At 38.6% G+C, this 26869-nt stretch overlaps 1 protein-coding gene across 1 annotated transcript in view; it reads right to left on the bottom strand.

The window, feature by feature from the left end:
* The window catches only part of POLA1 (DNA polymerase alpha 1, catalytic subunit), a 207578-nt gene that overhangs the window by 173844 nt on the left and 6865 nt on the right, over positions 1–26869 (bottom strand). The window contains exons 8-22 of the mRNA XM_082335968.1: positions 25427–25622; positions 25018–25186; positions 23939–24117; positions 20387–20499; positions 19862–19978; positions 12460–12534; positions 10991–11129; positions 7836–7993; positions 6439–6523; positions 5569–5630; positions 4730–4819; positions 2962–3078; positions 1912–2087; positions 1388–1517; positions 944–1063 (exon numbers count right to left, since the gene is read on the bottom strand). Coding sequence (XP_082192094.1) covers positions 944–1063; positions 1388–1517; positions 1912–2087; positions 2962–3078; positions 4730–4819; positions 5569–5630; positions 6439–6523; positions 7836–7993; positions 10991–11129; positions 12460–12534; positions 19862–19978; positions 20387–20499; positions 23939–24117; positions 25018–25186; positions 25427–25622 — 1926 coding nt within the window. The remainder of the gene's footprint in view (positions 1–943; positions 1064–1387; positions 1518–1911; positions 2088–2961; positions 3079–4729; positions 4820–5568; positions 5631–6438; positions 6524–7835; positions 7994–10990; positions 11130–12459; positions 12535–19861; positions 19979–20386; positions 20500–23938; positions 24118–25017; positions 25187–25426; positions 25623–26869) is intronic.

Here is a 26869-nt window from a genome sequence, read left to right as displayed (position 1 = left end):
AGGAACAAACTGCTAATAAGAGATTACAAAGACCTTAAGGAATTGCCATCATTCAACACAGAACTAGTATGCATTTTCTGGATTGCTGTAAAAGTCAACACTAGGAAAAAAAACCAACTCATGACCCAAAAGAAGTATTATTGCCCAATTAAAATGTAGTTTTTGGCAATACAATGGCTGGGCTTTAATGAAACAAATAAAAACATTATTACTGACCTAAAGAGTATTTTGCTATTTGTTTTGTTGTAATAAGAATTTTTCTCCCAGTTGTCCAATGCTATTCCGAATCATTTACAATTCCGGCACTGCTTTGATGCACCAATACAATCAACAGAACTTAACTGCTTTGGAATTTGCTGTTGAACTTATTTAAAAGTAGAACTAAAAAGCAAAGTATAGTGAAATACAAATACATTCTCAAATTTTAATTTGTTTACTAACAAACATATAGATGTTTCTATAAATATATTTACACTGGTATTATCCAAAGGGATTTTTTTTAATACCCTTGGATATTTTACTCATATCCTCAAATCACCCACCTTACAAATTATACTTGAAATACTGTTCATCAGCAAAATAATTGTAGGGCAAATGTGCATCTGTTAAGCAACACAGACTATCTTCCTCTTTACCACTTCCCTACACAGCCAAGTACTTAGCTTATTTCAATTTTAAACCAGAAGAGCAACTGAAGTTTCCATAGATCTGTGATACAATGGAGAAGGTGTTACATTGTCCCTTTAAAGCATACATTTCTCCATTATCAACTCAACAACAAAAAAAAAAATTTGAATTAAGCATAAGCTATAACATTAAGTTATATCTAAAACTGGCTACGTTTGGGTTTTCCATGCTCTCACAGAACAGTAATATGCAAAAGACAGAAGAATGTCTTTTTCTTTTTAATAAAAATTCTTGGAAAGAGAAAAACTGGACCCACCAGCTTCTGCGGAGGCTTTTTAAAAACTTGTTTGTCCGGCACTATGTAGTCTTTTTCATGAAATGCATGAAGCAGCAAGAACTCATTACGTTCAGATCGTCCGCCCATCATAGTCCTTGACTACAGAGAGGGGCAAAAAAAAGAATTCAAAGCAAAGCACAGAAGACACTGACATACAAAAACAGACCAAGCAATGTCCTTCAACTATTTATAAGTTCACCTAGCATTACTATTATTCTGTATCATGACCATGCACAAAAAACTAAAAGGTAATAATTTTATGGAACTTTTACATTATTACTTGACTAGATTGTCAAACTCTCACACTCATCACAGCAAAAAATTTACAGCATCATGTGTTTACAAATTAAAACTAGCAAATCAAACACAGAAAACACAGAACTCTCTTTGTGGGACAAGGGGGGGGAAGTAATAAAAATGTACCATGACATTCCCAGAGATGTTTGTTATTTGAAGGGCCAGTGGCAGAACATTCAGCTCACACATGATCTGGAGAATGAACTTGGCATCTGTCCAGGTGTTTTCCAGCATGAATATTAAGTGAGGAGAATCACTGGGAAAAGAAAGGGCCTAGTAAAGTAAAATAAGCCTCATTTGTACTCTGCAGTAGTTTAGACCTGTATGGAACGCGTGGTACCTGTAGCACACCAGTGTTGACCTACATAGCAAGCTCTTTTAATTTAAAAAAACCTCCGAAACTCAAGTTAGCATACCCTATTAACACATCTAAACCAATGCTCTCACAAATCAATTTTCTTCGCACACAATAAGCCACCACCCACCAGTAGCTTGAAACATTATAAAATATTGTTAAGATAATATTTTACTTTTCAAATACCAGTGTGCTAAGTCAGCATCTCCATGACAAATCAAATAAGCAAGCATGAAATTGTACAGCAGGAAACTATTTTCCAGTGAAGGATTAAAACCACAAATCAGCAACATACCTGTACATATTTCGAACTTCCTCTGGTAGAATTGTTATCCTCTCTGTTTTCAAAATCTGATGGACCAGTTCAGACAAATGGTAACTCTTGCAACGAATTAATTCTTTAGCAGAAATTTCTACATCACAGATCATTCGACCGCAGGCAGCATTCCTTTCAGCAAACCCTCCTCGACCCTTAACCGTATCACACAAGGACAGAAAAACACAAACAAAATGAAACATACAAACATTAACAAAGCACATCTATCCAAAATATATGTTTATAGGACTCAGTCAAGTCAGTTGGTCACTAAATACTCTAATACTCTAAATACTCTACTAAATACCACTAATACTCAGGCTTTACAATTATGCCCTAAAGGAATCCACAGTATCTTTCAGTATATGTGGATATTAAGATGTAGATACTTAACTCTCATTACTAGTTAGATCTTAATTCTTAAACTGTCATGCATTTTTTTTCTTTAATAATTAGAATAGTCCCAACAAGAACACGGGTGTGGATTTTGTTTTGCCTCCAAGGACGTTTTTTGTACTAACAGCAGGATGAAAAAGTCACAGAACAAACTACACAAAAATACTCATCTTGGCTTCTAGGAAGGACAGGAACAGGCAAGAACACGGCCACATTCAGCACTTCAACACTCCAAGCCTCAAACATAGTCCTCATATACTAAGAACTACAGAATTACTAACTTAGCAGCTCTCTATGGGATGATTCACCAATCAATCCAAATTACATTTTCTCATTTTACAGTTACAACAGACAAAGACTGTTACAGTAAAGACTATTGCAATTAATCTGTCATTACCATCATCTAGTTGAGATACGTAAACTAAATTAGCCTAACTTGAAAATTAGTTTAGCTTATTACTGTAATAGAAGTCATATAAACACTCATCATTTCTGATCTGGGACACATGAAATCTAGCATGACCAACAGTCAAAAATACATCAGTGTCACATTTACAATTCCTCGGCAAAATTAATTTATTTTTAATCACATGCAACATAAAGGGGCTTAAAAGACTTGAGCAATCTTATTACCCCAAGCTTTGGCATATTGGACCTCCTCAGTCGACCTATCTTGGACCAGTGAGGGACTTTGCACACATTAATTCTTTGAAGCAGCACTTCCAGATCAAATCCATAAATATTATGACCCTTGCAGCAGAAAAAATAACAAAAAAAGGTTACAACAAATGCAAATTGAAAGACTTACTTTCACGCACTCGGTATTCCTTTGCCCTTTGTGTTTTTTTTCCAGCTAATTGATGGCATTATCTCTCTCTCATAGAAAGCACTGTCTAAGAGAACGTTCATCAACAGTACTCATCAGTCTTAACACTAACAACGCTGTTCAGCAGAGTACCAAAATCAGCTCTATAACTGGCTCATAGCAGACATGATTCAGCTTTATACTTTGATACCAGAGATTAGGATTTAAAGCTTTGTAGAGAAAAAAAAAAACAAAACCAAACAATATTCCTTATACAGCATATAAACTTAGCTATGAGTAATTCCTTTTCTCTCTGTCCATGAAAGTCTCAATATTGACATCGATATTGACATTTTTTTTTTTTTCCTTTGATACTACAACAGGCATAGCTGTTAAACCTGGACAGGGAGACCTTGCAACCAATATTTACATATCAAAGTACTCCAGAAATATTTGCGAAGTTTAAACAACGCTAAGGACATTGATGACACTAGTCTATAACCTCAGCTGAAAGCAAAATGCTACCCTGATGAACAGGTCTATGTGGACCAGTCAGTCACCAGCAACTGCAGGTTCACCATATCAGATACATCTGTGTAGTGCAATACTGTGCTACAGAAGAAGCTCCTTAAAATCAGCAGCAGCATTACAGCCACAGTAGAGGGGTCCTACGTATACTGATGCAGCTTGTTTTTCAACAGCACTAATTAAACCAGGTGCAAATTAAACTGCACTACCATGGCTCTGCTGTTTTTAGGATCAGAGATCTCACTACTACTGGCATCTTCAATTCAAAACCATTGGCTGCCGTGTTTCCCCTGATTCCTTCCCATAACCACCAGGAAGCTCAGCTCGTAGGGCAAATACCAGATACCAGCCGCAGTGAGCAGAAAACATCAGGAATCTGACTGCGCATTTCATCCTATTCCCACCACTTAATCATTTGTATTTCCCTACAGAAGAATAACAAGCTGTATATAATCAACCTCAGATTTATAACCAACTTCAAATTGTCTTCAAAATTCCAGTAAATGAAAGTCAGGACTGTATATGAATGAAACATAACAAAAAAAGAAAATAAGTAATTATAATAAATCCTCAGCTGCCAATACAGTAGGAAAAGATAAGAATGCTTATTACAAAACTTTGCTCAGATCCCATAGATTTGTATAGGTTATCATTCTGATTTACAGTATAAACACAATCTAAATGGTGACACAAATTATATGAGCATCTAAACTGAAACAGACTCTTAAGTATACCAAGAGTTCCCATTTTTCTAGAAAATCACAAGGGTTTTTGTTGTTGTGTTTTGTCTTTCTGAGTAAAGAAAAAAAAAAATACTTGTTTCAGGTACTATGGAAATACTGCCTATTTTAGATATTATGGGAAATAATAGTTGTATAAAATGCTGTCAGGGAAAATTCTGTATCATCTTTATATCAAAGTATACCTGCTGTCTTACAAGCAAATTCAATTCATAAGGCAGTCTAAGATAAACATTAAAAAACCTATAAGGGGACAAAAGAAAAAGAACAAAGCTGACCAACTGACAATATGCTTTAATTTAACTCTCAAAGTCTCAGAACTACTCACCACAACAACATCTGGGTCAATTTTGTGAACCTTCGCAAGGAAAAATCCCAGCAGTGTTCTCTCTGTTGCAGCAATTTCTATTTTAGCATTCTAAAAGGAGCAAGAGAGCACCTGATTTCAATGACCCAATAAGTTTAAAATGGAAACATCTCCTCTCCCCTACTAGTTACAAGACAATAATAAAACACCACAGAGTTCTCCCTTTCCTTCTATAATTCAAGGCTTTTTTTTTTTTCACTCCCATAGACATAGAAAGCTTTTCTCAGAGGCTTTTTTCCATTTTGCTTTTGTATGCAGGTGTCTAGTGATATTTTAAGAGCCTCCTAAGAATCAAGCACACCAGGAAAATGCTCCATGTGCATCCTTCACTCACAGGCTTAAGATCACACAGAAACAGAGGAAAAACAAAAATAGGTTACTTTATTATTCTGTCAGCTCTCCCAGTGCCCTTTAGAAAGGATGTCTTCTAAATCCTGACAGACTTTACTCTCCAAGGAAAGAAGAAACAAATTCTCCCAGTTTACTACAAGTACATAGTCAGGTATAATGAAAACAAATCACAATTTTAACCTCTTTGCAAAACCTCTCCAACTCTTTTGTCTAACACCCCGTCTATTTCATGAGCACAACTAGCAGCAGTACTGAATCACACAGAGCACACAACCCTGTTTTTACAAGCCACACAGAATAAATACCTAGATTTAGGTTTGCAGAGTGGAAAACTAATGAAATAATCATACCATTCCTTTGAATATTTCTCTTGCACAACTTACCCAAAGCAACATGAAGTTTACATTTTAAAAGGTACTGCAATCAGAAGGCTAAAAAAATGAAATTACCTTCTTTTTAATAGCTTCTTTGAAGTCATAAGGAAAAATGCAATCGTTCGGTCTGGAAACAACTGCAAAAGAAATTATATTTGTTCTTACATACATGTTCTTAATTGTACCCTCCCCATAAGCATCCATCCACAACAAAGGGACCTAAGGAAAACTAACCTCTAATTCTAAAAAGTGAACCTTATGTGAATACTTGTCTTTAAGATAACCGAGTAATTAATAAAGTATTAAACAATTTTAATCAGTCATATTTGAGGTTATCATTGGAAATTAAAACTATGGCCCATAGCTACCAAAGAGCTTCCTCTCATGAGCATTCAACACTCTTCATTGCTTCCAACTGGGCTCTGAATCTCAAGGTTTAGCTGATCTTACTATAATGACACTGCTGTGAAAGATTTTTTTTCCTAAGAAAACTTGTTTATAAATAAATGTGACATGTTTATTTAAATGTGACATGTTTATTTTTTTAAGTCTGTTCAGAAGAACTGAAAAATAACTAAGTGACAGTAAATAAATAGTCTAAATTAACAGGTGAAGAAAGTACTCCAAGAGAACACATGATGAAGTAAAACTAATAAAAATGATAGGAAACTGTATAGAGCAGGGTTACTTCACATCATCTCAAACTAAGATTTTTTTCAATAAAGTCTTCAATAAAAAGTCAGTAACCTGTGAATTTAAAAATAGGGAAAAAAGCCTGCCTGGGAGTTGAAACTCTGTCACTCACCTATTCTAAGCCATTATTGTTGGAGTAACAGAATTAAGGGGGGGGAAACAAAAACAAACCAAAAAAACCTCCAAACACAACACCAAATAAAAACTCCAAAGGAATTCTTTTCCTACTCATAAACTGTTCCAAGTACATACCACAGAAATGTGTCTGAAAAGGAGGCTGAGGTGGAGCCTTATCCAAAGGAAATTTCTGATGCATCAGAGCTGCAATAGCCACAATCTATGCCAAGGAGATACAGAACACAGAACTTAATAAACATGACTACTATCAATACCTATTTCTTCCTTTCTTTTTTTTTTTTTGAGTTTCCTCATCTCTTTTCTCTTGTTTCTACAAAAGATCTTTTAAAAATTAATTCCAACTATAAATAGTTAAAAAGAAGAAAAGTTACCAATTTATCTCAAGTAAAATAAAGCAAAACTTACTCCTAAATGATTATCTTAGAAATTTGAGAAGAAAAATAATGCATTTTGGAAAACTCTGCTTTTATCAAATTTTGTTCCGAATCTGAACAGACCCCGCAAATTAAAGGATTCCCTATGAAGTGCAGGGGAGATGTGAGCAGGGCAGGACATGCAGAAGCCTTGCCTCCAGAAGGGCTGCCCCTGAGCAAGCAGTCAAGACGCCAAGAGGTTTTAGCATTTAGAAGCTATTAGCTTTACTGATGCTTCTGCTTGCTTTGCTGGCAGGACGTCCTGGCTCCCCAGACACATGTCAGGAAAACCCAACAGAAGACAAAACAGACAAGCTTTAGAAACATCTTGGCAAGCAGAGTCCTGTTGGCACCTGGTGTATGTCTCATTACATTGACTAGAAACGAGGAATTTTCCATACTCCCCCCCAAAAAACTTTAACTTCACCAAGAGGACTAATTCTGCTTGAAAAATTTGTCAGCCTAATTTTTCTTCCATTCAATTAAGCCATAAACATCTATCCTATCCTATTAGTGAATACTAAATCTCCTCCTAAGCTAGGGAGACTTATGTTAAAAAACAGATAAAGGAGCCTAACTACACGTTGTGGTCTGCAGTCCACAACTGAGAGCGGCCACCTACATCTCTCCTCCTTTCTGAGAAAAGGAAAGATCTCGCAGCAGAATAGTAGGTGCTACAAGATTTAGACCAAATTCTCATTCTACTTCAAAATGAGTTTTATCAGCAGAAAAACCCGGTCATTTTACCTAGAACCTATGATTAGCTCTACCAAAAATATAATAACAATCCATTAACAGTTGTTCTGGCAGAGTTTCATTTGTAACTATTACACACAACAGACAAAATAAAAGGCTCGAAAAAATACGTAGGAACCACTGTCACAGTAAATATTCTCACCAAACAGGCGCCCTGAACTCACAGTTCTCATGCTGGTGAGTCCTCAGTAAAAATTTCTTTGGCAAGCCCACAACACACAAAGTTTATTCAACAGTAAATACATTTAGACATGTCTTCAGGTAAAGTTCTTCCAAGCCTTATAAAATTTTTAGTATATGCCAAAGAGTGAAACAAAATCAAAATGAGAGCAAATTACTTACCTCATTCTGGTGAGTCTTTGGGTTCTGAGTCGTCTTCATGCTGAAGGACATCACCACAAGAGGAGGAGGAGGAGAAAGATCTTTAACTACGTTCACCAAGCCAGGCTTCATGGCCACAGCCTCCACCTTACACCAGCTGACTGACTGATTTGCAGGCTCTGAGGGAACAACACAAACCACCTTCATTCTCCTGGGAACCACAGGTAAGGCTTCTCTAATGGCACTGTTGCACAGAGCATGTCCTTTTAACGTTTAGCTCTTGTGGGATAGTCCAAGATCCAGACTAATCCTGCCCAATTTCTGGTAACTCCCTGGGCCCTGACTCCCCAGTCAGAAGCCTAGTCACAGCAGGGGCTCTTTAACACCAAAGAGGAGAAGGAAGATTTGTATTGAGGCCAGGAAGATGTGTAATGCAAAAAAATACTTCAAGCAGCTTTATACAGAGTCATAGTAGAGAAAGGTATAAACCAAGTGAGCATAACCCCACCTAAATTAATATCCTACCTCTTAGCATCTAATCTTGTAGTCAGTTGAAAGGAAGAAAGCTTCAGAAAAAATAATTAATAAAGTGAAACTTTCATTTACACAGAAATTTCTTAAATGCTACAGAAAAGGCAGCCAGAGTGCTAGTCAAAAAATTTTGGTCAAATAAGAACAAAAACATATGACTGACTGAAATGCACTGGATAATTCATTTAGACATAGTCCTTCTGAAACACGATTATGGAAATAAGGAGATGGGGGATGACATAAAAAGAGAGTTCATCCTACCCTGGTAGTACAAGCTATCCTAAAATGTAAGGGAGGCCACAGAAAGCTATTTAGGCATAAAGTGTACACAAGCTAAAAAATTACATAGATGGATGGGGGGAAAGACATGTTCATCATATCATTTGAATATTTTGGTCTGTAGTTCTTCACTTGCTTTAAAAAAAAAAAAAGATCATTCACAAAAGATGCTGCTGAAGTAACTCACTGCACATAGTTAGAAGGAAGCAAAGGTTACATTTCTGAGGGATTAACCTTTTGAAGACAGCTGTTGGTCAACCTGGTTATCTTACCCCCTGCAAAATTATTTGACCCCTCTCTGGAAACCCACATATTTTACCTTCTCTATTTTTCCTTGCTCTAAATGCAAACAGGTAACTGACTAAAATATTTTCATTTATAAAACACTGATGATCTCTCCAAAGGAAGACAGGTGATCAATTGCTTAACACCTTTTTTCTTTGATGTCCAATATCTTAACAACCAGAGCTTCACCTAGCACTCTAGAGAGCAGTGGTCTCCAAAGTGGGATGCATGAACCCCAGGGGGTGTACGAGACAATCCATTGGGGTGTGAAAAGAAAATATTTTTGTACCATTAATAAATAAAAGAAATACTTTTAAAAGTGTTTCTTTCACATACCTCATCCTTTTTTAATTTCTATTTTTGTGTTTATTTTATAATGTACATAATATATTAGTACAGTAGTACATGTATATAATTTATAAATAAGTATCTATATATTGGGGGTACATGCTCTATTTTTTACTGACAGGGGTGCACAATCTAACAAGTTTGGAGACTACTGCTCTAGAAAAGCTCTGGTGCTATCTAGCACTGACACTCAAACTGCAAAGACAGCTTCATTACAAATAGTGGTGACAGTTTTTGGAGAAGTTGTAGGAGTCTGATCAAATGGTTTGAGACTCACTTATTCTAAACCTTCCAGGTATACTTCTTTTACAGACACACAGACACCAGCTTTGGGGCACAAAATCCAGTGCAATGACTACAGAGTAGAATAGAATCATAGAATGGTTTGGGTTGGAAGGGACCTTTAAAAGTCATCTAGTCCCACCCCCCTGCAATGTGCAGGGACATCTTCAACTCGATCAGGTTGCTCAGAGCCCCTTCCAGCCTGGCCTTGAATGTTTCCAGGGATGGGGCATCTACCACCTCTCTGGGCAACCCATTCCAGTGTTTCATCACCCTTATCGTGAAAAATTTTTTCCTTGTGTTCAGTCTAAATCTACCCTCCTTTACTTTAAAACCATTATCCCTTGTCCTGTCACAGGAGGCCTTGCTAAAAGGGCTATCCCACAGTCTAAGGGGAGATAATGCACATCAGCATTAAGAAAAATTGAATACTGCCTGAACATTATCATGTAACAGTTATCATTGCCGTAACATTTGTCATACTGGATATGAGGAACAAAACATCTCTGGAGTCTTTTCAGGTGAAGAAAGAAAATGCCAAAGAAATATGAGGTCAATTTTTGGGCGAAAAGCGCAGATGAAAAGCCACTCTTAGGCCTTTAAAATCAGTGCCAGGAAGTACACTGATGCTTTCCAAAGTCTGCTGGAAAACCCATCAGAGCTAATCCGTCTTTTGGCAGTCAGGGATTTGTCTTGTCTATTCCAGCTCCAAATCCTTACTGCTATCAGCTTTGTCAGTGACTGAGCAAGGTGCTGAAGAGGAGAATCCTCCTGGTGTCAGTGTTCAATACTATCAGTTCTATATTTGAAGTGCTCCAAGGAGACTGCACTAATAGATGTAGCTTTTGTCCAGTATCATCAACTTTCCTACATTCTTGGGAATACGCAGCACACATTGAATAAAGGGCTCTAACCAAGCCAAAATACAGTGGCATAACCACCCGTAAGTGGTGCATGCCACTCATGAGACAGAAAGGATTTCAAACTAAAAAAGCTCTGCACCACAAACTTTTCTATGTACCAGAAAAAAAAAAACAAACTAACATACAAACAAAAAAGCCATCTAGCAGCGGTTTGTTCTTAAAAAGATACATTTGCAGAAAAAACACGAATCTTCAGTTATCAAGAGAAGAAAGAGGAATAAATTTCTAGGAAACTTCAGCTCGGTATACGTGGCTTTAGGGTATGCACCAAAGAGTAGCTGCTAGGCACTGCATAGTTCCCTTTCACTGCCATTCAAAGTTATAATCTCATCTGTACAGTGTGCAACTTTATATGGATAGGAGTAAGTTACAATTTCTACCAGATAATGAAAATTACACAGACAAATTCCAAAGTTAATTTACAAAATGATAATTTATCAGTACAATTTAAATTTCCCCTCCTCCCCCCCGATCTATAATTATGTGTGTTTTACAGCAACCGAGTATTTCGCATGCAAATCACCATACGTGGATTTTTTATTTCCAGCCAGCATGGTCCTTTGATCTTCCTACTCATCAAGAGAAGTTCCAGGCTAGAGGTGTTAGTTCCGAATACATGTGAAAATGTTTGTCCTTTCAGATCTTGGGGAAGCCGAGGGCATTCAGCCTAACAAGTAACAGAAAGCAGTGAGTCATTTCACCCCACAGAAGTCTTCAAGGCTGACACGCTATATTCAGACAGCACCTTAACGAAACTACACAATACCTGAAATCCCTGTAATTTCCCACAAGTAAAGCTTTAGGCCATAATACCTTACAGTAATTGAAGAAATTAGACTATTGACTCGACTTAAGTAGGTGCATAACAAAATCAGGACAGTAATGTAAAAATGCACTGAAGCAAAAGTTCTTCATCCATACTGGATGTAAGAGAGAAATATTATCATCAGCCAAGACCACAACAGCGTTCAATGACCATTTTAATACAGAAACTGCTCGTGTTGTAAACTTAGTTACAGATTTAATCTTGTCTGTCACGTAAGACTGGATAAAGTGTTTCTGCACAGCTAAAGAAAAATTTGAGATAGGTAGCAAATCTCTATGGCATGCTGCTTTTTCACCTAGAACTAGTATTAAAAAAAAAAAAAAAAAAGGTTTAAAAAGGCATTATTTCAGCAACTGACCAAATAGGTTCAAGACTGCTGAGTCTCTTACATATGAAACCAAATCCAGTATTTTTGCTAATTAATAATAGCTACTGATGTTCTTATGGGAATTTTTTTTCATCTTTGCTGCTCAATTTTACAGCTCTTCAACAAAAGTCTTTCTCACCCAGCTGCTATTTGCAAGAGCCATATAAGCAGAGATATCAGCTATATTCTAGACATGGATTCAACAAAACATTTAAGGGTACTAAGTAATTTAAAACATCTTACAGTACTTCAGGCCCTGATCCAGTACAGCTAAAGGGTTGTTCGGCTGATTAGTTGATTCAGCAGCAAGGCGATAAAAAAATAAAGTGGGATAACTGGGAATATAGATTGCTGTAAATCAATAAGCAAACTATAACTGGGGGAGAAGGTAGGAGGAATGTAGCAGTTGTAGGAAGTATTTCCCCCCCCCCATGCTTTATTTACACAAATAGAGCTAATGATAACAAATCAACATGTTATAGGTTACCTGGTAACGAAGTGTTTTTGTTAAGGACTAACTAACATACAAATGATAACAAAAAAAAGCCACAAGCTTAGGTATTAACCTGTTTGGTTTTGTGGGGTTTTTTTTGTTTGGTTGGTTGGTTTTTTTGTTTTTTGTTTTTGTTTTTGTTTTTTTTAATTACAAGACAATGAGTAACTAACTACACACTGCAACAAAGGTACAGCTACTAGCCACTAAAGATTAAATCCTGCCTTTTTTTTTTTTTTTAGTAAAATCATAAAATTCTTAATTAGGTAAGAAAGCAGGTTATGGTCTTTCATCAGATTAATTATACTCACCGAATATTTAACTTCTAAGTATTCAGATTTTGCTGGAACATCCGGGATCTCAAAAGCATAATATTTTTCCACTTTCTGTACAAAACAAATATATTATTTTTTCAATATCTCTCAATTGAATATTCACTCTGTCCAGTAAGAAAGCTAATGAAATAAAGGCCACTCAAAACATACATCCCAAATATCATGGGCTTGATCATATATTACCAATTCCACAACTCATTATAACCATCTAAAGATAGTAAGAATGTTTTAGTACCTGTATTTAATCCCTTTAGGTTTTCTTAGCATGAAGAGTTTCTACGGAAGTATACTAACCATTACAAAACAAAAAACATACAAGCTTAATAGCTAAGGAAGCTCGGAAACATTCTGTAAATTGACAGGCTTCAGACATACTCATGAGAATTGGTGGTTGCAGACCACCACAAAAATCAGAAAATGGCTGAGATGGAAAGGCATCTCCAGAGATTGTCTAGTCCAGCCCCTGCTCAGAGCTGGGTCAACTAGAGCGGGTTGCGAGGGCCCTCTCCAGTTCAGTTTTGAATATCCCCAAGGATGGAGACTCCACAGCCTCTCTGGGCAACCTGGGCCAGTGCCCGACCTCCCTTACAGGAAAAAAGTGGTTTATGTTCTGATAAATTTCATGTGTTTCAAATGGTACCTATTGCTCCTGTCCTCCATTGGGCACCAATGAGAAGAGTCTGCCAGAGTTGTCTTTACTCCTGCCCATCAGATGTTTACACACAATGATACGATTTGCACCACCAATCCCTCTCTTCTCTTCTCCAGGCCGAGCAGTCCCGGCTCTGTCAGCCTCTCCTCACATGACAAATGCTCCAGGCCCTGTAATTATGTTTCTGGTCTTATGCTGGACTTGCTCCAGTATGTGCATGACTTTCTCATACGGGGGAGCTCAGCTGTACGCCCCACTCCACATGTGTCTCACCAGGGCTGCGTACAGGGGAAGGACCACCTCCCTCAGATCTGCTGGCACCGCTCTGTCCCATGCAGCCCTGGGTGTCCACGGCTGCCTTTGCCGCAAGGGTACGTTGCTGGCTCGTGGTCATTTCAGCATGTACCAGAATGACCAGGTCCTTCCCTCCAAAGCTGCTTTCCAGCCAGTCAGCCACCAACATCTCCTGGTGCCTGAGGTTATTCCAGCCCTGGTGCAGGACTTGCTACTTCCCTTTTTTGAACTTGATGAGATTCCGGTAGGCCATGAGACATCTCCAGCCTGTCACGGCTCCTTTGAGCAGCAGCACACATCTGGTATATCAGCCACTCCTCCTGGTTTCGTACTGTCTGCAGACTTGCTGAGGGTACGCTCTGCGCCATCATCCAAGTCACTAACACAGCCACTAAGTGGGACTGGACCCAGCGTGGACCCCAGGGGTACGCCACTAGGGACTGGCCTCCGCCTGGACTTTGTGCTGCTGGTCACAACCCTTGGAGCCCAGCAGCGCAGCTGGTTTTCAGTCCGCCTCGCTGTCCACTTCCCTAGCCCATACTTCATCAGTTTGTCTCTGAGGATGCTATGGGAGGCAGTGTTGAAAGCCATACTTAAGTCAACAGCCACTGCTCTCCGCTTGTCCACCAAGCCACTCATCTCTTCACAGAAGGCTACCAGCTTGGTTAAGCATGATCTCCCCTTTGTAAATCCACACCAAACCCTCCCAAGCACCTTGTTGTGCTTTGTGTCTGGAGAACAGTTGTTTTCACAAGTAGTTGCTGCATCACCTTTTCCCAGGGCTTGAGGTGAGGCTGACCAGCCTCTAGCTCCCTAGAATCTCCTCCTCCTCACCCATCCTGAGGATAGCTTTGACATTTGCTTTCTTCTGGTCCTCAGGAACCTCCTGTGATCAACACGACCTTTGCAAGATAATCAAGTGTGGCCTCCCAATGACATTGGCCAGCTCCCTCTACGCTCATGGGTGCATCCCATCAGGTGCCATGCACCTGCATCTGTCCAGTTTGTTTAAATGCTCCCTAACCTGATCCTCCTTCACCGAGGACAAGTCATCTTTGTTTCAGGCTCTCCTTCTGGTCTCCTGCGGTCAGGGATAGCTGAAGGCTCGACTTAGCAGTAAAGACTAAGGTGAAGAAGACATTGAGTATCTTGGCCTTTTCCATGCCCTTTGTCAGCACATCCCCCGTCCCTTTCAGCAGCAGGCCCACATTTTCCCCTAGTCCTCCTGCACAAGCCCTTCCTACTGCTCTTTGCCTCCCTCACCGGATTCAACTCCAGGTGAGCTTTGGCTTCCCTTTTTCCAACATGACGTCACCTCTATTAATCTACCCTCTAATCCTGACCCATAACCTCTTGACCAGCTCTTTGCCCATCCTTAGGCAGGGCTCCATGCATTCCCATTGCTCTGACATGTAAAAGGAACCCCCCTCCTCGCCATCCCAGCCTGTCCTTCTTAACCATGTCCTACCCCACCACGTGTCTGTGATCCCAATGAGATCGTAGCCCTGTAACTGCATACAGTTCCTTCTTCTATACTGCATGCTTCAGTGTACCGGCACTTCAGAAGCACCCGAGAGAGCTGACTTCCCAAGCATCTTCCAGCTGTTTACTTCATTACATGCTTAGAACAGAATAATTTCTATGACAGTATTGTATTTTTCATTGATTTGGGTTTTACTAGAAAGTAGTCAAGTTTGTTTACATCTCTCTAACAAAGACAGTTAAAGCAGTCTTAAGTTCCGTACAACTTTACTGAAAGTTAAGTATCACTTCTGCTTTCTTCAAGAGCAATCATGATTTTCCACAACATGCACAACTTGTCAGTTTCTAAGAGTAACTACCTTCATTTTCCAAATAATTACAATATCCTGTGCAACAATGCTATGGTACCTGCTGAAATGCCATGCTCTACCCTGTGATATGTATGCCCTGTAATACTTCACAAACCATCTGCACCACTGTTATATATTATTCTTATTATGTTATGCCATAACTATGCTAGAACACTAGTCTTACTACAAGAATTCCTAGAGGCTCCTTAAATTAAAAAGCATATTTTCACTGGACAGTGCACTAAGTTCAGCACATTATACATACAGTCAGCATAATATACCACTAGAGTAAGTTAATAAGAAAAAAAAAAAGTCACCATAAATTGGAATAAAATTTACAAATTAAGAAAAATGCACAGTTAGGTAAACTCTAAAGTTACTTGGGTTTGGGTGGTAGGGTTTTTTTTTTTTTTTTTTCCTTAAATTAACAGCATCAGCAATAGCTCCCTCAGAGCACTACAACAAGCAGTTAAGCTTGCTACTTCTCATAACACTGCAGTTTCAAGGCTGCAAAGCCTGGGTGGGAGAGGAGAGGCCCTGTGCTATAAATAGGAAGAAGGCAAATCCAGAAACAACTATGGCATCAACAGCTACATGGAAGCAGAAGAGAATAATATAACTTGGTACGAGAGCACCACTATGAAGTCAAAACAGCATTACAAATTAGCATGCAAATGTAGATCTGAACTGTTGTGCCAAAGTAGCACCTCACACGAGCAGCACATCATAGCTGTAACATAACAGATGGCAATGCACTGGTTTTAGCATATATTACTGGTGCCCTCCCTCCTTTTTTTTTTTTTAATTTAAAAAAACCCTCTCAAGCTTCAAAGAAGTTCTTGCTGCAAACACAAGCTGAACATAGTGTAAAAATAGTATACTGCAGTGATTCATCTGCGTTATTCCACAGAGCTCAGCTCAATTACACAAGCGTCTGGTCATAACTGCAGTGAATGAATGCTTTGCTGCAGAGTAATCTGCCCTTCAAGTGGCCCTTCAGAGAGCAGAAATGAGCAGCAGTGATTAGCTGCTAAGTTCCTAAGTGGAGTAAGGCTGCTTTCAAATTGATTTGTGAAGACTTGCTAACTTGGCAGCAGTGCAACCCATTGAAGCTACAATTAGCAGCAGGTGCAGGAGGAAGTGGTATGGCTTAAGTGTATCTGTTCGCAGGGACAAAGTTTGGTGCTGGCAAGGCCAAGATGCACGTGCGCACACGCACAGAGAACAACTTGTCTCAGTGCATAAATACTGGCTTTCACCGCGTCATTACAAAACTGCATATTCTGAATAAAAGAACTTTGGGTGCATGGCAGGTATGCTAGTAACCTTTCTGATTTCCAGCTAATGATGGAAGAGTAAGAGTTTCTCAGTTTCACAGTACTATGCCAAAACTGAGACTTTGTGTTACTCTGAATGCATTGCTCATGAGTGCTCTGTTCACCTGAGCAATATTGCCATTAGCCTTCTAAAAATCTTTCAAAACACCAACCCTAACAACACAGTAGTGCAACACTGGCTGCACATCACAGATCAGGGGAGTTCTTCTAAAGCATATTAGCTTTTAACCACGTACAGTCACAGCTGTGTGAAGATCACTGTTTTGGAGCATTCACTCAGATGAGGGCTGCCACCATTTCAATTTGAGAGCCCTGCACACCCCTATGGAAACACAGATGCAAGGGCTGTATAGCAACACATCATCTCTGGTGGTATGACTGCAATGAAAAGAAAGATGATGACACCTTATGAAAAAGAGATTAATAAGGTATCTAACTAGGGAAATTGAGGTCTCTCAGAGAGGACAAAAAGAAAAGGAGGGTACAGTAATGGGACAACCCCACTACTTCCACAATTACCTTGCAGGCAGCAAAAGGACCCCCTACTGCAGAGATGTAAGCCTGCCCAGATTCGGTGCCACTTGTTCACAGTCAATTTTGTGTTAAGCTGAGAATAGCTGGGTTACTGTAATACTTTCCTTGAATAGTCCTACAAAGGCCCCACCAACAGCCTTGCTCTCCAATCCTGTCTTTTCTCCTATCTCCCTCATTACTAGTGCCATACCCTCCTGCTAGCTCCAGTTCTCATTAAACCCTTCCAGGAGGCAGTAACTATCAAAACCAGCAGAAAATTATGCCAGCAAAATAAAGCTGGATAGCCTTTTACCATGTTAGTAAAATTCAGTTAACTGAAGAGTCTGACAAATTCGAACAGAATTTGAATTCTTACTGTTTAGAAACACTTCTGGTAGGTTATTCCAGAGCTTCTCTGCATCCCAAACTATCCTGCCTAATTTATTAATGAATTAAAATTTATACATTTGTTCTTTTGCTAAAACTGTCCTTTAAATATCTTTCTTGCTGCTCACCCCCTTTTAATGTTTTTAGAGAGCAAGAAAGTCTTATCATTATTCTTCACTTTACTAGGCTAAAAAAAAAAAAAATAAAGCTCTTTCATAGTTTTCTCTGGTATAACTGATTCTCCTTTTGTCTCGTCCTTCTAATTACCATCTTTTGTACCTGTTGTCGCTTGAGCTAATCTTTCTTCATCAGGGTGATCAAGTATTACAATATTCTAGGTAAGATCTGAACAGTGCCTCAGTGCTGCTACTTCCCTGTTCCTGCTAGGGATCACTCCTGTGTTGCACCCAAGGACCCCAGATGCACTGCACTCGTGTGTCTGGACAACACAGTTGGGTCTTTCATGCTGAGCTCTCTGTAAACTCAGTAAAAATGTGATAAGCTTTGAACCAACGTCAGGAATAACAGTTCAAATACTTCCTGCACATGGTTTACCTTGATTTTTAAAAGCCATCTTTGAAGGTTAAGCTATATTACTCCATTACCTCACTCACACTCTTCTTTCTTAGCACACCATGGAATAGGTGGAGGTTTCCTGAGATTCTGTGAGCAGATCTGCATCTTTTCAAAGGCCCTTCCCGCTCCTTCCATTTCTAGAGTACAAGTGTTTGCATCCTCTCTTTTAGTGAAGAATTGATTTGCCCTGAGTTTCCTCCCTCATTCCTGAAAGGATCTTTGAACAGTGAGCTATTACAAAATTGGTTTTTACCTATTGTTAAATTAATTCCTTTCTGATCCCCATAGATAATGACTAAATTATAATCAAATATACAAGAGCAATAACACTAATAAAATTGAAAAAAGCTAAATTTGCATCAGTTTTGAAAGAGAAAATAAACTAGAACAAAAAATAACAATAAAGTTTTGCAAAGTTCTAACGAAGCATGCATTTTCCCTGAATGATGTAAATAATGCTACATGTTGATGAAAACATGTCATTTCTTGCATGAATGTGCCATTTGAGAAACACTGCTCACATTTTCATTGTAACAACTTAAACTTTCTGAAGCACTCTAGCTTTGGATTAGATGACCTCCTGAGAGTCTTTCCAACCTGAATTACCACATGAACTTGTTTTCCCTAATTGACATATTGTTAAATGCCATTCTTCCTGCATTTTTACTTTCCATCCCATTTCCGGATCAACTATTCAGGAACGAATCCTACAAAGTCACAAGATTGCCAGTGTGGGAAAAGTTACAACTAATTCTACACCACCCAGTAATTACAACGAAAGCCAGCTTTGCCAGACTAATGACATCTTACTTCAAGAAAGAGAAAAGTTTTTGAGCACTTCACTCTGAACAAATCTTTTCCTCTAACTTGCATGTTACCCATCTTCCCCACCCCCCAAACTCCCCACCTCTCCCCCCCCACCAAAAGACAAATACTCTATGTAAATGAAAAATAAAGCTTTCCCACACTAGAAAACTAATTCAGTCCAAATCTGCAACACTATCAGCGATATCAGCTCTTTTCCTGCAGAGTTATGACAAGTATTATTTTACTGTATGTGCAAATTTTCCGTTACAGCAACATTTTGTTTCTCCAGTGTACTTTTAGGGATTTGTTGAGCAAACAGAACATAGCAAAATAACACGGTAAGACTATTGCCCGTAACTGTAAGACTACAACAGCTCAAGTTTCAAGACTGGGTGACAGTCCTCACAACTTGCTACCTCCCATATAAACGCACTATGACAATCCATGCTCCAAACAGTATGCATTCTAAAAAGATAAATCTGCAAGGCTGAGAAGAAGGATGAAACATGCCAAGAGATAAAGTTCAACACAACACCTGGTCAAATGCAAAGACAGCCTAATCCTAGTGCACTGACCTATCTGCTGGACAACACGATCTTTCATTTTAAACTTTGACACCATGAGCTGTTACCCAGGCTTTAGGTACCAGAACTTCTATCTGTTCTGTATTCTCAAAAATAGCTCAGCAAGCAAGCAAGTCTGACACTCAACTCAAAGAAGCTAACAAATGAGTATTTTCAAAAGCAGGATGTTTAAACTTCTGGTGGAACAATCACGTTGCAGATTTACTGTTCTTAAAGGAGTATGGATATTTGGTAAGACACAGGGACAGCTTTTACAAGCAGCTACACTTACACATATCAGGAGTTATATATTTGCATTTCAGCATAACCTCCCCCACTGGATAGTGTTTCAACAGACTTCCCACCTTACAAACCAGAACAACAGAAAATGACCAAATAGGATGCTTGTAGACAAACCTTGGATTTGAACTTCATGATCTTATACTTTGGTGAAATGCAGTCATTAAATTCCTTGAAAACACTCATTATAGTTACCGGAGCCTCCGTCTCTTTGCCAGTGGATAGGTCAATTTCCTCAAAAACAAAAGTCAGGTTTTACAAATTAACAAAAAATGCCAGCAGACATGACCAATAAGTTGAATTTTGCTTTGCTATTATGAATCGTGTATCTCTTCTTTAAGGGCAAACTACAATGCAATCAGCCAAGAAAACTCAAGTATAAAAAAATATTACTTGAAATGGAGTGTTATTATTTGAAGTGGAGGTAACAATTTGTCTGCAGCTGTTAGTTGGGGGGAAGCAGCAATGCTCTGCTCTGCATCTCACATACGATATACCATGTATATGTTGTACTTAACTTTACCACCTACATCAGACAACACTGACTTCAACAGTTCCCATAAATACACTATCAGAACTCATAACCTGCCATAAGCAGAATGAAAGGTACTTACGTTTGACATGCTCAAAAGATATACTTACTGTTTCACGTGGCAGTAGATAAACAGTTCTCTCAATATTTTTCACTGTCACACAACAGCTGACATAGGTGTTTGCAGATTCAATCCAAACTTTGCCAAACAAGAATACCACGCCTAAGGAAGAAGGGCAGAGCAAAGAATTCAAGATGCGATTCTTAAATTAATCATTCCTAATGTTGCTTAAAGCAGCTTATTATGTATTCTTGCACAGAAACACTTCTGGTTTAGGTCCTTGAACAACAAATCTTTCCGACATATCAGCACATTCTAAATTGTTTTAAACACCAGCTTTACAAATAGATATCTGTATAGTTCTTCATGCCCCCACCTCCATCACTATAGCAACACCTTGATATGTGAAATTCAAAAAGGCATCATACAGCCAATCTCAGAATTCTGTTCTGATATTCCATTTCTACCTACATTAGTTTGATAATTCACGGGGAGAGGGACGAAGGAGAGAGAAGTCAGTGAAAGCTGAAGAAAATCAGAATCCCTGTGCTGACAATCACTCCTGAAACATGTGTTATCTACAATTTTTCATTCTTCAGCTAGACCAGCACAATTAACTCATTTTTCCTACACTTTAGTACCGTGAGATCAAGACTCTACTAATAATAAAACCCGTAGAAGTACATTCTGAAGACGACAACTAGAAGCTGATCAACTGTAAAAAGTTTTTAACTGAATATTTTTAACAAATGAGGGCACCAAAAGATGTATGACATCACAAGAAATCCTGGATGCTAGGACAGCAGTTGTAACCAAGGTAGACATTCAGAAAGCCTATATAGAGCAGGACTAGTGCAACTGACTTCACTGTGGACCACATCATTATTGTACATGCACATCTCTGAGCCACAGAGAACGTGACATCAGCACAAAATGCTGCAAACTGCTAAGCAAGTGATGTTAAACTCTGAAATAACATAGAACAAGGCCACCTGACTTTCACGTACACTTTGTGAATTACAGGTAAAAAACTTCCAAGTACAACTCAAAAAACCTGGCTTCACCAGCATTCCTTTCAAACTCCAAGTAATTTGGAATTTGATTACATGGAAGACGTTATTCCTACAGTACACTACTATTAATGAAATCAGAAATATCAGAGGGGAGACTGTCTTAGAAACAGTGTTTCACATAAGGAAGATTTTGGAACCTACATTTCTCCTCGGTCTGACAATGCACAAACAAGTCCTTGGTTAACAGTTATAATTTCTTTGCCACACGATCTATCAGATGTAAAGGCACCTTTCTTACTCCATTAGATCAAAGATAATTCAGTGAAGATGCACTAAGACAGATGACAGAGTGAGAGTGACAGGCTAAGAAAAATCATTTCTTGAGTGCTTGGAATGGAGGTGAACAAGACTACTTTTGTCAAGGACAGAGAATGTTGCGGTTTTGAAGATGATGAGAGAAAGGATACAAGCTTCAGCTGCACAAAGTATGTTAGAGATTTTAATACAGAGGCAATCTTCAAGATTTAGACAGTTTGAATAAAAGGATCTAGAAAGAGCTCAAATTACAGATCTAAGTGACAGGGAAGATGAAGTTCTCCCAGCAGCCTTTTTTTTTTTTTTCTTTTTTAAAGGGATAAAAAACTCAAATAGGTTTGTATCATACAGAAAGATGAAACCATGGGAGAGACCACAAAACAGGAGTTGGTTGCTTGAACAGCTGCCAATATTAAGAGCATGGAGAAGTTAACCTGTCAGAGGTGTACATATAAGCAGGTGATGTAGAAAAAAGAATACATGAGCCAGTCAAAGACAGGGTAATAGGCTGCCTGGACTGCGAAGACAAACTTTAATCAACCCTAGCACGGACAAATGAGTGGTCTTAATCCTCAGATTTCACAGAATTAAGAGTAATTTAGGATGGAAGGAACATTTGGAGGTCACCTAGTCCAACAGACACACACACACACCACCACCCCCCCACACACACACACACAATGAAAGCAAGGCTAACTTCAAAGAGTTTTCAGAGACATTTCGTATGTAAAACCAAGAAATGATAGAAGAGATATCAGGACCTATGCCCTGTAAGCCTGATTATGGAAAGAAGAAAGAAAAAATAGGAGTGAAGCTTGTAGAACACAAAGTCTGAAAAAAAAGATCATGTTACCAATGAACCAACAGGCAAGCAAAGTCAAGACACCGGGAAAGTGTCTTGCAGAGGGGAAAGAAAGGGCCATTTTTATTCGTTATTTCTTTAAAATGTTAACAGGATTACAATTCTCAAGTTCTCTGCCTGAGATAGTAAAGGGAGTTATGAAAAGTAAGCCTCCAAAAATCATTAAGTTTGAAAGAGTCTTATGATTATGCTATAGTATTTACTCTTCAGGCAATGCATTTGACATCACAGCAAATGAGGCATAAACAAAGATCACGAACATGTTAAACAAAAAGCAGTATCAAAATTTTCCCTTCTACGCTACTAATTGAAAACAGGTGCAGTCTTTATTATTCAATCCTGAAAAAGTCATAATGAGAAAAGAACACTCCTTGCATGCGAGGAACAGAAATCCTTTCATAATTATGTTCCATTCAGCAACCACTGACTTAGAAGACAAAAAAAAAAAGAACAAGAACAATAGTGGGGTCTTTAAAAGTAGCAATTTTATATTATAGCCATTGATTTCATCAAGATATCTATGATTATTACCACTCCCATCACCAAGCTGTTCAGCCCAGCACAATCTCATATTTAAGTCTGGCATTCCCAACTCACAACAAAAGGTGTAACAGAGAAACATATCTGACTCAATGCTTACAGCATCAACCCAAAAAACCTTCAACAACATATGGTAAAACCTTCTGGGAAACCTACATGAAGCACAAATTAGAAACGCAAGATCCTAAAGCTGCGGATGAAATGATATGATGGATGGGAAGTGCTTAGAACAGATGTGAAAACAACTTCTTTTGTCAGGGCTGAGATCAGAATGCTGCAGTTTTGAAGCCAACGAGAGCCAGGATTCACACTTTAAGTGCACAAAGTATCTTAGGGGTGTTAATCTAGAGACAATCTCCAAGATTTCAACAGTTTGAATAAAGGGATCTAGACAGAGCATCTATTTTTCAGACCACCTTCCTCCCTTGATAGGCATGCCTTTCCTTCATATAAAATCGTGCAACTGCTATTGTACAGGCTTTCTAATAGTCCACCAGAATTTTAAGTTACATTTCCAGAAAGAAGAAGAAAGCATGCTCAATTGTTGCACCACTGAGTAAGAAATTAACAATACCAGCTTACTCCTAGAGCACAGAGGGTTTTAAGAAGGCCAGTGGGTCACTAACATCGAGAAGCGCTAGTAGCTCCATTTGTACCTCCCTACTGCTAGACTAGACCAAGAGACAACATTCTTACTTTGCCCAGTGATCGTGTCCTGCACTGAGGACAGAGGTACGGAAAAAAAAGAGATCAATGTACAAGTTATAAAGCACAGAGAGACGGGGTATCTAGACATAATTAAGGCAAGTCTGAAAATCCAAGTTACACAGAAAGAATCACAATGGCATTTTCTCCTTTAACTGAAAGTTACCTGGCTGACTGTACTGATCTTCATAAGCATCCAGCCAATAAAATCTTAAGACTTGATCATCATTTTCCCCATTCACAAGTGGAAGGAGACTGGGGTCCAGCTGAACGTCCGCCACTACTAGATCAGCTTCATCCTCATCAATTCTGTCCCAACATGAGACATCTGGGAGAGAACAACTTCTGCAGGTTTTGCAGAAGAAGAAAGAAATAAGAAGTAAAATTGTGCCTTTGCTATAACCACCACTGTTTCACTTTTTTTCAGCCCTGTATTCTCAGGCCTCTTGTTGCTCTTTCCACTACCAAGCAACATTCCCAACAGTCAGGTTTCCTCAGATTTCTTCTGAAAAGAAGGATGGAGGGACAAAGAGAGAAATCCACACACAAGTATGGTTCTCAGTACAGAACACACAGGCTTTAAAAGTCATTCACCTGGTATTTCAGCCTTGGTCGTTCAAGCCTTTACATAACAAATATATCCATCCATCTGTACAAGTTGCTCAGTGGCAACAACAGATTATTTCAACAAAACTACCTTTTCAATCATTAAATGTTGAAGTCTTTTTGATCATTCAAATATTTTACAGTTTAAAGTTATGGAAACACATGATTCAGGATTCTACCAAACAATTAAAAAAAAAAGGCAAAGCCTCCCCTTTTTCCCTATTTCCAAAGACATAGCTGTTCACCACGTGAAATTACTTTTAGTGACAATACTTTTAACTACAACTAACGTTCTGAAATACCTTCATAGTTGCTTAGAATAAGCATTGTTAGGAATTCCTCATTTTTACTTATTGGCATCAAAATTCATTGTTCAACACCCACATTGAGTCACCTCAATGTACTGAAACAGGTGTTATGTTGTCATGTGCTAAATCCTCAAAACATTAAGTATTTTTCAATTAAATAGCTACCAGCATGTTCAATTTTACCATTTTTAACATCACTACAAAAAAGCACATCGCATAGCATTATCATCATTCTGTCTGTATCCCAATTATCCCATTGGCAGAGACAAATACGAAGATAAATCTAAGGCTTATTGATGGAAGCCTTAAAAAAAAGGAAAGACATTCTTACAAGACAGATGTCTCTTTCTTCTCTGATTCCAGCTGCTCCATCTCTTTCTTCTCAATTTCCTTGTCTCCCTTCAGGCTTTCAGCCGTCTCAGGTACAGTTTCCACATGCTCTGCTTCCATAGGTTCATTAAAGTCCTCCTCATCAAAATCCATCATTCCCTGATCATCATCTGAAAGTGTTGCACATAGAACTAAAGGTCTGAGGCATTAAAATGACACACTGTACACTACAGCAGTGTGCACAGATAGCATGCTATATGCATGAACGATATATACAGTATTAATATACAAACAAAACATCACATTTAAGCTATCTAAGCATGTAACTAGTATAAACTAAGAAGTGTTTTAACACTAATACGCCAGATTTAAAGAGTTTCCAGATCTGGGTCTTGATTTCTTTTTGATACCTTCAATAGCTTTCTCTTCTATTGTCTTCACTATTCCCCCATTTTCTGTAGCTTTCTGCACATACTTGGCATCCTCATTTTCAGAGACTTTGACGGATTTTGCTGTGTAATTGGGATGTTTAGGATGAAATGAAGCTGGAGGAAGTGCTTCCTTTCTGAGATGAGCAGCAGCTTTCTTTGATATAGGGGTGATTACCTGAAAGACATTTTAGCCATGAGTTAAAAAAAATTCTCTTAAGAGCAAAAAAGGGAAGAAAAAAAAAAAAAAAAAAACAAAAAAAACCCAAAAAACTAGCACTATTTGCAGAACTAGTAACCAGGGCTAGAGGAAAAGCTCCACGTATTTTGCAGCATGACAGCCAAAATGCCTCAAAAGTAAACTTTAAATCCTATAGTATCATTTCAGTTGTGATGTGTTTCTACTATAATGTTTATTAAAAAGCAGTTTACAAGAGGCCATGGTTGACATTTAATTAAGTTTGTGGTTACTTTCACTATTTTTCCCCACGTAGCACTACTCCATTCCTAAATTAAAACCTCTGTGTCAGCTGAGTACGTGACAATATATGTCAGGCAGGGACAGAGCCTGGAACAACTGGGCAAGGCCAATATGGCAGTTTACACCTGTTCATATGAGTTCAAGATGTCTACAGGACACCACGGGTCTAGAGAGCAGTGCTTCTCCATTGGATTTCTTCATGCTACAGACATGACAGAGAGAGTGAGGAAAACAAAGAAACTGCATTTCAGCATGCTCTACAAGCCTGAACTCTGAGGCAATAAGCACATAGTTTGTTTTTCAGACAGGATACCATTACGGCAGCAGCTACAAAACCTCTTCTTATAGAAGATGTGTATGAAGTGGCCTCCACCATGAACAACAACAGGTCTCTGCATCTACTGGCCCTTACCCTGCAGCAAGGTCCAAAACCTTTATCTTCAGGGAAAGCTGTTATTTACAGACATAGAATTTAGAGTTGCACACAATAATTTCTAGGGTTTTAATCTCAGTACAACTACTTCTACTGTGGCCAACACCAAACTCAGCCCTTCGCTCACCTTAAACAGAAAGCAAACGTTACTTAATCTGCCTTCACCAACAATTTTTTGCTAGTTCAGCCAAATGAATTTATTCATACTTATATTTCTGCTCATCTCCTGAAGTAGATAGCATCACTGCCATCTTGCTTTTTATGCCCATTTATTTTCTAAGGCTGCACTCTTCACCCTCTTCATCTGTTTCATCGTCTAAAATCTCCAATTCCTCCTCCTAGGACCACAGAAGCTATCACCTGAACAGCCTGTCTGGGAATTAATTTCCTTCCCAATGTTTCCTACTAAAAATGACCGCTGTTTTGCACCATAAAGGCAAAGATCCTCTCTTGCTAGATCTCCCCCTTTTTTCTTTTTCCATTACTTCTAGGCTCCAACACAACTGTTGAA

Source organism: Platalea leucorodia (assembly GCF_965183815.1).
Source record: "Platalea leucorodia genome assembly, chromosome: 2".
NCBI classification, from domain to species: domain Eukaryota; kingdom Metazoa; phylum Chordata; class Aves; order Pelecaniformes; family Threskiornithidae; genus Platalea; species Platalea leucorodia.
Note: the sequence above shows the minus strand (reverse complement) of the source record. Positions and strands in the feature narration are given on the sequence as shown.